We start from the raw sequence: 11,270 nt of genomic DNA, 5'->3' as shown, positions 1-11,270 counted from the left end.
CCCTGAGTTTTGGAGAGCCTGGTTAATAGGGCATGTTGTGGAAAGACAGAGCCCCACCAAAGTAGCAGGGTTTGGGCCTAGAAACCCGTACATGGCTCTGGCAGCATTCATCCCAAAGATAATTCTCCCCAAGTTTCCTGCTGCATCTGCTTCTCCAACAAGTTCTTCCTTGTTCGTCAGGATTAGGCTCTAAGAGGTCCCTTCTCTCAGTTCATCTTCTTAGAGATGGAATTGTCCCTAAAGTAAGTCGACATTACCAGATGCATTTATTTGAGCTAATGTAACTTCCCCAAATGTCCAGAGAGTGGAAGTCTCTCACCACCTCAGCTTGCCCATGCACCTCCATTGATCATACTCTTCAGATTATCTCTCCTTGTCCTCAACTAGAGACTCTCTTGCATGAGTCTTGGTAAGGATTTCCATGCAGGCATATGTCTTCTTGATCTGCAGAACTCTCTTTCCCCTGGTAGTAACTCTTCTTTGAACAAGAAGTATCTTTCACCATTTTCAATACCTCTGTTGTTAAAACCTCAAATGATTCCAACATTTTATAGATGTCAGAGATCATAAACATTATTTGTGGCTTCATTTCTAAAGTTTTAATCCTATAAAATACTAGTCACACATTCCAATAATAGTAATATTAGTTAATATTTAACACCATAGTGTATGTTAAGCATTTCTTTTATGAGGCAGGTATTTCTATAGTTCTCATTTTACAGATAAAGAAACCAAGCCGAGAAGGTAAGATCACTTGCCCAAGGCCATACGGCTAGTAGGTAAAGAAAGCTAAGATGTGAATCCACGTGGTCTGACTCTAGCGTCATCTTTTTACACTGCTGTCATTGTTCTTGTCTTGTCCTACTGGTCTTACAGTTTTTAGCTGAATATTACCTTTCCACTGTCTTTCCCCCTGCCTCCCGAGTCCTCCTTTTTTCACTTAAAGCCAATTTTCAGACAGTCTTCTCAATCATTGTGAAATGTACTCCATCCAGATTCAAGAGTGTATTCATCTGGCATTTTAGGTTATGATCCAAAGAGCTGAAGTCTATTCTTTGACACAACCTACGTCCTGGTTTTTGGTCTGCATAAGAATAAGTGAGAACTTTTAAAAGCCAGATTCCTGGGCCATTCCCAGATTTTGATTGAGTAGGTCTGGGAGTGGAGGGGGACCCAGGTGTCTCCATTTTTTTACAAGAAGATTCTGATGGAGGAGACCTTTAGATTCATAGTACTTTAAGAAACACTAGGCCAGTTGCAGTGGCTCACATCTGTAATCCCAGCACTTGAGAAGCCGAGGCAGGATTGCTTGAGCCCAGGAATTCAAGACCAGCCTGGGCAATATGGCAAAACCCTGTCTCTATAAAAAACAACAACAACAAAAAAACACTAAGTCAAATATTCACTTCTCTTGGTGCCCCTTTTCCAAAGTCCTGGCCGTCAGCCAAGAGGAAAACAAAGTGAGACATTTGTTGCCCTCTTAACTCCTAAAGATGTTCTTTAGGCCTTTTCTGGTGATGTCTTCCCATGAATCAACAGGAGTCCTTTGGGGTGTGAGCTGCAGAAAGCTTTCTGGCCCCTCTTTTCCCTGAGACATGCAATAGGGACACTCAAACCTGCTCTTTTTGCCTGCATCAGCTCTGCCCGTGCCTTCATTTTGTACCCTTGCCAGGAACCAGCCATCACCAGCACCTGACTCTTCTCACTGCTGGAGCCTAGAACAGGTTTCCTCACATTTGCTAGGATTGCTGCATCCTGTGGGATGTTGTGGCCTCTTCCAGAAGATGAGATAACCCTACTTTGGGAAGAAGTTAAACTCCTGTTCCTTAGTCTTATTGCCCTCACTTCTCAGGTTTGGATCTCCCTCACTTCTCAGAAGCCTTCTGTGTGTGTATTAATCAGGGTTCTACAGAGGAGCAACCAATAGGAGGTGTATGTGTACAGAGAGAGTAAAATGAAGCAGAAACAGAGTAAATAAATCTCTATTTGTTACGGGATTTGACTCATGCTATTATGGAAGCCAAGAAGTCCTACAATATGCCATTTGCGTGTTGGAGAATCAGAAAAGGTCACACGTTGGGAATGGAGGTGGGGTGGCCACCAGGAGCTCAGCTGTGATGTCCAAAAGCAGGAGATGAATGTCCCAGCTCAAGAAGAAAGAGTGGCTCTTCTAACAATCACTGTGTGTGTAGGCTTTCCCTCATGCTCTCTAGAGACTCCTCACCTTCTGAACTAAATCCAAAAGGAAAACTGTGCACACAGGCTGACCTGTTCACATTAGTCCCAGAGCTGTGCTCTTGCAGCTCAGGAGATAGGCTGCTCTTCACACCCTGCACAAGGGGAATGAGGGCTTTCAGGAAACCCCTGCACCTTCATGCTGAGCTCACTCCTTTCCATTGTGTCAGCAGCCATGCCTGAACAGAAAATAGTTTCTATTTATTGTTTACTGTTTATTATGGTAGATTCTTGGGAAATTGAAACTCTCTGAGACTACCATGAGTTTTTCTTCTTAGGGGAAGCAGATGAGATGACCAGGCTGTTACCAGGGTCTATGGTTCTTAGCAAGCTTTGCAAGGATCTGTGGTTTTGGCAGAAGACAGAGAACATAGAAATAATGTAGTGTGTTCACATTACTTCTTTGGTGAAAAATCTCTTCTGTTTTTTTTTTTGTTGTTGTTTGTTTTTTCTATTTTCTGTTGGAAAATAGTATCAAACTTGTCCCTTAGTTTCTCAGTGAAATTGGAGAGCCACCTCCCTCCCCTTTGTTTCTGTCCTGAAACAGTAAAGTAGTAAAAGTGGCCTGAAAACTAGCCCTCTTTAACAGGTTGGTTGTGTTGACAAAGCCTTGGTGTGTTCGTTTCCTGTGGCTGCTCTAACCAATTGTCACAACCATGGTGGCTTAAAAACAAATTTATTATCACAGTTTGGCAGGCCAGAAACTCAAGATCAAAGTGTCACCAGGGCCACAAGAACTTGTTCTTTTATAGCAAGAAACAGAACTGTGCTTCATGCTCAGGAGTTGGAGGTTGCAGTGAGCTATTTTGCCACTGTGCTCCAGCCTGGGTGACAGAGGGAGACTGTCTCTAAAAAAAATAAAAAGAATTGTGCTTCAAGTTACCCTAAGTAAAATGTGCAACAACTCACTATAAAGACACTGGACATGTTGGTCTGGATCCCTGGCTGCTAGCTACAGCAGCCAAGCCTGGATATCTGAAACAAGAGAGGATTTCAGAAGAGCTCTGGGGGGCTCACAGAATGGAGGGAGGTTGGTGAACTTGGCTTTGGTTATGGACAGGACTTGGACAGCAGGCGCCATACCTGGTCATTTGCTGTCACATGGCAGCTGCCATGTCTGACTTCCTGAAGCTCAAGAACTTGTCTCAAGTCTTGGGAGAGAGCATCCAACTGTCTGAGCCTGGGCCACACTGCCCAGTGACACAGAGAGGGAGGCCCTAGCTCTGAAGCTTCCAGAAAAAAGGCAGGCACTTCTGCCCACCAAGACCACTCATGAGGGGTGGGAAAAGGATGTTTTAGGAAGAGGGAGATTAAAAGCTGGAAGCCAGAAAGGACAAATATCCATGACAAGAGGTATCTCAGCACTCACAGGCAGGGAAACTCAAGGAATGAGAGCCAGGAACAACAACCAGAAGGCTCTCTTTCTGGGTCTTGATTTCCCCACCTCGCCCCCTACATGTGATCTCTTTTTCTCTGACTGCGGAACTTTCTCCACTTCTCCATGCACGGGGCCCCCTCTGAACCTCCCATTTTATTCATCTCAGCTCCAGCCACACAGAAGCTAGCTTCTCTCAGTCCCAATTCCACATTTTTGGGAGATAATGTGATTGATTCAGGTTGGGTAGTCTCAGAGAAAGTGGTTCTTTTAAATAGAGAAGATACCCCAAATGTGTCCTACAATTTGGGGGCAGACATGCTCACTAGAGGTTTATTGCTGCACAGACAGAAAAAGTTTGAAGACAGCCTTCTGTATGAATAAAGTAGTGAAGTTGCGAGGAAGGTGTTTAACCTATAAGGAAAACTGGCTCTTTTCAAATCACTGTAGCCACACCATATTTGCAAGCAGCTAGCCACTTCTTAGGTCCAATTTTAGCTCTGCCACAGAGCAGGTTCATGTTACTTTATACATCTGAATAGAGCCAAACTGTACTTCTTCAAAAATAGACCATAATTTGGGCTTTCCCTACATCAACAGGGCCTCCTGCCCTTCTTCCCAAAGCAGTTAAATTTTACTCCCTCCTTGGTATCTTTCTCTAAAACTTGAATCTGAAAAGTGCTTGCCACAGAGAAGGTACCAATAAATGTTGGTAAATGAATGAATGAATGAGTCAATCAATTACCACATCCAAGCCAAAGCTGTTTTCTCCAGCAACACATAATGGCCAAGTTCTGTAGTGGGAAATTTGATTGCTTCACCAGCTCTTGCAGAATTTCCTTTCTTCCTCCTAGCCTTGCCTTACTTTGCGCCATCCCCCTTTTCACAACCTTGGTCCAAGTCACCATAAACTCTCACCCTGACCCTCTGCTCTAGCTTTTAACTCTTCACTTCCACTCTGATCCCTTGCACTGTGTTCTCCAAGGGCAGCCAAAGGGAGCTTTTGAGACGTAAATCAGATCCTGTCACTCCTCTAGACTTAGCAGGCCTCAGGAAGCTTCCCCCACGCCCTGCATGGTGCCCTCCAGCCTGCCTGCCCCATCCCACAACCCCTTAATCTACACTCCTCTCCTCCCGTGACCTTGACACAGAGCGCTTCCTTCTTTCTCTCTGGAATACTCTCTTTCTTGCCCCCACCTCAGTCCTGCCCAGTGAACTCCTAGCTGGCCTTCAGATCTTATCTCAAATAGCTCTTATTGTCCTGGGCACTCGATGAGGACTCACTGCTCTCTGTTCTCACACTCCCACATTTTCTGTCTTTTATGGCACTTACATATTTGTAATGGTATGTGACTGACGTGTTTATTCCATAACTCAGTTTCACTCACTGAACTGGAAGCTCTTTGAGGTTAGGGACTCTACTCGTTTGCTAGGGCTGTCATAACAAAGTACTGCAGACTGGGGGTCTTAAATAACAGAAATTTATTTCTCACAGTTCTGGAGGCTGGAAGTCCAAGATCAAGGTGTAGTCAGCAGGCTTGGTTTCTTCTGAGGCCTCTCTTCTTGGCTTGCAGATGGCCGCCTTTTCCCTGTGTCTTCCCATGGCCTTTTCTCTGTGTGCGTGCATCCCTGCTTTGTCTTTGTATCTAAATTTCCTCTTTTTATAAGGGCACTGGTCAGATTGGATGACCCTAATGACCTCACTTTAACTTGTTCACCTCTTTAAAGGCTCTATCTCTAAGTAGAATCACATTCCAAGGTACTGGAGTTGCCTTTCACACAGAAATTTTGAGGGGACCTAATTCAGCCCATAACATGTACTGTGTCACTTGTGCCCACCACTGTGTCCCCCATCCAGGACAGGGCCTGACTTATTTTAGAACTTGATACATTCCCATTAAATGAATGATTGAATTTCAGCTTCCCCCTTCCTCTTCCTCTCCCCACCATACATTGTGCTAAATGCAAAGAAAAGAAGGCATAGATCACTACAGAAGGACCCTGAGTGACCACAGGAAATGTTTGCTACCCTAACCTTGAAATTATAGACCTTTTTGGGGAGTGTTGCTCTTTTCTGGTATCTCCCTATGGGGAAAAATCAGCCACCTGTCAGCGGCCAGCCCATCCTGCCCTGGGTGTGTCTGCTGCCCCCATGGGCTGCTGTGGGAGTTTTGCTGACAGCTGCACACCCATCCAACTGGCCCTCTTTAGAAGGTGAGTCACGGCTGCCGGGAGTGTGGATCTACATATCTGCAGGAAGGCAGTTTAGCAATAGGTACTAGAACCTAAAAAAAGTCATATCCTATGACCTTAGAATCTAATCTGAAGAACTGGGCGGCGAGGGAGGGGGGCTAAGATGAGTTTATATCTATTTTTTTATTAAAAAGAAACTCTCTTTCTCACTATTATAATAGAATCTGGGGAGAGCCTAAATGTGAAAGAAGAGAAAGTTTGTGAATCTAGTACATTCATATGACAGACAATTATATAGTTACTGAAAATATTCTTTATGAATAATTTTTGAATGATGCAAGATGTTACATGAAAACGTGGGACACAGACTGCATTCTACACTCAGATACATAATAAATACTGCAGTTTACATGTGTATATACATTCAGAGGAGAAAGCCTGGGCTGCCAAATACCCAAATGTTCATATACTATTTTTTTCAGAACCAGAGATTTCTTTCTTTATGCTTTTTGTTTTAAAATGGCATGTGCTGCTTTCAAAGCCAGAAAAAGGGGACAAAGTTTTTAAGACAGCTGCCTTGCTTGTCAATGAAATTCTCAGCTCCAGGCTTCTCTTACGGAAAGGCGGTTGGGTTGGGTTCTGGAGAGACTGCTCCAATCCCCGAGGCGGAAGGAGGCAACCGACTTGGCGCAGCGCTCAGCCAGGGGTGGAAGCTCGGGGGAGGAGCCGAGCCCTTCTCCTGTCCAAGAGCGAGATCTGGGCTACGCCGGGCGCCCGGAGCCCTGGTCCAGCCCCGGGTCATCGCGGCCGCCGCCCAGCCAGGTGCAAAATGCCGTGTCATTGGGAGACTCCGCAGCCGGAGCATTAGATTACAGCTCGTCGGAGCTGGGGAAGGGCGGCGGGGGTGGAAGATGAGGAGAAGCCCCTGTTCTCGGAACGCCGACTGACAAGCGTGGTGAGCCCAGCGTGGGTGGGTACCCAGCCTAGCCCACTGGAGCAGCCGGGGGTGGCCCGTTCCCCTTTAAGAGCAACAGCTCTGAGCCAGGAGCCAGAGATCCGAGCCGACCTCGCCCAGCCAACCCTCTCCAGCTAGGGGACCCACAAGCGGGGCCTCGGCCCTCCCGACCTTTCCGAGCCCTCTTTGCGCCCTGGGCGCACGGGGCCCTACACGCACCAGGCATGCTGAGGGTCTTCATCCTCTATGCTGAGAACGTCCACACACCCGACACCGACATCAGCGATGCTTACTGCTCTGCGGTGTTTGCAGGTAGGAGGGGCCGGCCGCCGCCGCCGGGGGTCGGGGTTGGGTAGAGGAGGTGACGCCGCAGCTCTCAACCTTGGAGAGCACCTGGAGCTGAGAGACAGGAGACTTTCTGGCCCCGCCAGACTGACGTTGAGTGTTGCAACGACACAGGTCTGCAGAGGGCGACTCAGAGGGAAACTGAGGCTGGAAGGAGAGATGTGCCTGACTGGTGCTTCTCCTGGAAGCTCAGCCCGGGTTGGCACTGAGGTAGGCCAGGAAAGTGGGACCAGCATCTCTCCTCTCACCTTTTCGGGATCTCTGAAAAGAGGTCTTTCCGCGTTGCAGGCGGCGAAGCCCTGTACTGCAGGGCTCTCCGCCTTCTCCCCGAAGGCCTGGTCCCAGGCCTATTTATAACCCAGCTCTCTTCCCGCCCTGGTCTGCGCCTGGCTGCTTTCCTGGCCCTTTGCTCTCTCTCAGAGGCTGGCCTGGCAGGCTGGCAGCCACTGGAGGCAGAGGCACCCTACCCTTTTACAGGATGGGGGAAATTTAGCAGCTGGGCACAGCTGTCACAGCACCAACCTTTAGAGACTTTCTCTGCCCCCAACCCCTGCCCCCAACGGACCAGTAGATGGAGGGAGGTGGGTTCATATCTGGTTTCTGTCATCAGAGTGAGGCCTCCTTGAGCAGGAAAGCTACTCCCCTATCAGATTGGGACCTCCCACAGGAGGACCTTCATAGAGTTATGACTTGACTTTTCCTCCAGGAGCTGAGGGATGGGCCCTGTCTGCTCTCCAGGAACCCCTTCAGGACCAAGCAGAGCTAGGATCTACACAGCTGGGTCTTTGGGCTTGGAACCATACTGGGGGAGAAGAACGAGGGGGAAAGAGTGTGAACCTCCCACCCAGCCTGCGGGTTTTCCTCTCAGCCTCCACTACCTGCCACTCCCCTTCTCCCCAGAGATCTGACTTCTAACTACATCCCAGGCTTCCAGAAATCATAGCATTAGTTGGTTTCTGGCCATTCAGCACAGACATTCCCTTTCAGTTCCACAAGCTCCTGGATACACCTGTTCACAGATGCCATCTGCACATATGATCCCAAGCACATGCACAGCCTGGAGCGTTGGAACACCTGTGATGTTCCAAGGAATAGAAGCTCTGAAAGCACAGGCCCTGTGTCCAGCTCAGCATGTGCAGGGGGTCATGTCATGAGTACACTCTCCCGGGTGTGAGATTCAGGGCTTCTGGATTTGTTGGGCCAGAGCAGAGCTCAAGGAGGAGTTGGTGAATGGTCCTGAGGCCTGGAAAGCAGTGTGCACCAAGAGCAGGGGCCAAAGGGGTGGTGGCGGCACTCCAGCTGTGCTTTTTCTTCTAACATGCTGCTTTGACCTGCTCTCAATCAGTTTCCCACATGGCCTCTGGAAATGAGCTTTATCCAGGTGTTTCCAGCAGGGAGGACATGGGAGTCTTTCATGCTTCCTCTCTGCATCCTCAGCTCTGGGCAGGTCAGGTCAGTGGCCCTGTTTAGTAGCCTGGTTGAGGGCTCTGGGCTCCTGTTGCACAACTCCAGGGGACACCATTCATACTGTAAAAAGCCCCTTAATGGAGGGGAGGGAGGACAGGCACTCTGTGGGTGAAGCAGCCTCCTCCCACCCCAGCACCTCTTTCCCATTTATAGCCCCCGAACCTGGGGGCTGAGTAGGCTTTGTGAATGGTGCCCTCCCCAGGTGCACACGTGTACACTCAGCTGCAGCAGCCCCTGCTGTCAGGGGCTTTGTCTCTGGCTTCCACTCAGCCTGAACCAGATTTTCTTCCACCTTCCCTGACCACATGCCCCCTCTGCATCCCCATACACTCAATACACCAGGCTCCTACCTCATGGTCCCTCACCCAGGCTAGGCTCAGACCTCTGGCTGGAGAAAGGAAAGAATGAATAATAGATGGCAGGCACTTTCTAACCCCAGAAGTACAGGAAGTGCCGCTGGTGTGGCTTTTGTTATTTCAGCCCCAAGGGCCTGTGTGTGGAGCAGTTCCCCCCATCCTGCATCCTCCCATTTACACATCCCTGGCTGGACCCTCTCCCCACCCCCACCTGCCTTTTGCCTGCTGCCTGACTCTTCGGGGTAGGCTCCCCCTTTCCAGGGCCCAGAGCACACAGCTCACCTTGGGAAAAGGAAGTACATTTTCTGTGCCAATCCGTCATGAGCCCCTGAGCCTAGGAAGAGACTGACTGGAGCCCCCACCCCTAGTCATCACTGAAACCGCCAGGCCCTCCTGGGGAATGCAGTTCCTCCCCTCCCCCAGCCCCTGGGCACATTTCACCTCCTGCATTAGCCAAGCTCCTAACTCATGTCCAAATTTGGCTTCCCCATGACATTCAGGCCTGCTCACTCTCCTTCTCCCTGGCAGGGTCAGCTTGGTGAATGATTACACAGAAGACTTTGGTCTCAGGGATGCAGCTCAAAGCAAAACACCAGTCTGGGAAGCCTTCCCTCCCCAGCTGGGCTGGGTCTGCTCTTCCGAGGCTCTTCATCTGTTGTCCCATAAAGCCCCTCCTTTGGTTACATGATTATAATGCCCTGTAGCCACACTTTCAGCCCCTTTGTGCACGTAGACATTCATTTCAAGCTCACAGAAGCTTTGTGAGGCAAAGGGCAGGGATATTATCCCCCCTTAAAGACGAGGATATTGGCCCAGAGAAGTGCAGGAGCCTGGCCAAGGTCACATAGTGGCCACAGCGTCCCCACCCCCAACCCCTCATCAGTGCCCTCTGTTGTTCTCAGCATCCTTGGCGCATGAATAAGAAAGTGCTGTGGAGAGCATACCATGTGCTGCCCACACCCAGGGCACTCAGACCTGAGCCAGCCAGGGAGGGCGGTGCCTGGGGTCCCCAGCAAGAGGCTGAGTCAGAGTAGGGGGAGTGCAGGGCTGCAGGAGCACAGTGTGAAACAATTGACCAAAAGATGGAGGATTCTGGGGTTTCAAATGCGTGTTCCTCACAAAGAGAGGGAATGGACATTTGCTAAGTACAAAAGCATACCATTGTCCGATGGTGTTTCTTTAAAATCCCACCAACAGTCCTATGAAAGAGATCTGTTTAACTGACACCATGGTTATTTTATGGCAGATACTGTTCTAACTAGAACGTTAATATAAGCTACATCATGACCCAGTTATAATTTGTACCAGGCACTTACATGTAGACACATACACCTCAATCCCCTTAGCAAGCATGTGTGGTAGCAACTGTCATCACTCCTGTTCTACAGATAAGAAAACTGAGACATGAAGAGGTTAAGTAAGTTGCCTGAGGTTATACACTGGCAAGTGGTGGGGTTATGATTCGAGTCTAAGTATCTGGCTCCTGAGCCCCCACAATGTCCCCAGATTTAACCACTCTACTATCTACCTCTGGCTTTAGCTTGGATTTACCAAAGACAAGCAAGAAAAGGTGGAGGGACAGGACTTGAATCCAGGCCTGGCTGAGACTCTGATGCCCCCCTCAGTCTGCACTTTGACTTCTCTCATCCTGCCACATCACGTGCATGGTCCTTACTGCTGTTCGCTCACCCAAGCACAGACATCCTCAGCCCTTATGTTCCAGTCTTGCAGATGCTTTCTTATCTCAGGGGGCCCTTGTTCTCTGCTTCACCCTGTCTATATCTGATGGGACCAATCAGTCACCAGTTGATGCAGGATGCTCCCTCCAGGCAGTACCCTCATTCCGGGCCAGCTCATAGCTCTGACAGGGCTATGGTGGCTGCTTAGATTCTGATAAGCCAAGACCAGGGCAATGGTCACGTGGCACTGAGGTGGGCAACCTGTGGTGGGTATGGCAGGTGCTCTGGAACTTCCAGGGAGGGGGTCGTGTAACTGTGGATCCCAAGCTTAGCCAGTCTAGGAGAAAGTAAAAGTTGGGCTGGGGCTCAGAAGAGCGGCTAGCTGGCAGCCTGAGTCACAGTCCAGTGGGATAACAGCATTGAACAAGAGGGAGAGAAGAACTGTCTGCATCTTGAACTCGGGATCCCAGGTCTGCCACTTTCCAGCTGTGTGGCTTTGGGCAAGTTACTTAACCGTTCTGTGTCAGTTTCCTTATCTGTAAAGTGTTGATAACAGTAGCTTGTACCTGTTTTGGAGGAATGATTCTGGAGAGTTTATGTGTTAGTCCATATAAAGCACTTCGAACAGCCAGGCAAGCAATAAATGTTAACTATAATAATTATTA

General features: G+C 48.9%; 1 protein-coding gene and 1 long non-coding RNA gene across 14 annotated transcripts in view; one reads left to right on the top strand and one right to left on the bottom strand.

The window, feature by feature from the left end:
* Positions 1 to 6,309: 6,309 nt before the first annotated feature.
* On the bottom strand, positions 6,310 to 7,151 carry LOC106993006 (uncharacterized). The gene is made up of 2 exons (XR_001439171.3): positions 6,978 to 7,151; positions 6,310 to 6,688 (listed from the first exon to the last, which is right to left on the bottom strand). It is a non-coding gene; the product is annotated as an uncharacterized LOC106993006 (long non-coding RNA).
* DYSF (dysferlin) overlaps positions 6,540 to 11,270 on the top strand; it is a 232,292-nt gene continuing 227,561 nt past the window's right edge. For all 13 annotated transcript variants that reach the window (XM_028832409.2, XM_028832404.2, XM_028832406.2 and 10 more), the window contains exon 1: positions 6,540 to 7,070. In XM_028832409.2, coding sequence (XP_028688242.2) covers positions 6,983 to 7,070 — 88 coding nt within the window. In that variant the 5' untranslated portion in view covers positions 6,540 to 6,982. The remainder of the gene's footprint in view (positions 7,071 to 11,270) is intronic.

Source organism: Macaca mulatta, chromosome 13, assembly GCF_049350105.2.
Source record: "Macaca mulatta isolate MMU2019108-1 chromosome 13, T2T-MMU8v2.0, whole genome shotgun sequence".
NCBI classification, from domain to species: Eukaryota; Metazoa; Chordata; class Mammalia; order Primates; family Cercopithecidae; genus Macaca; species Macaca mulatta.
This window is presented reverse-complemented; position numbering and strand designations above follow the sequence as displayed.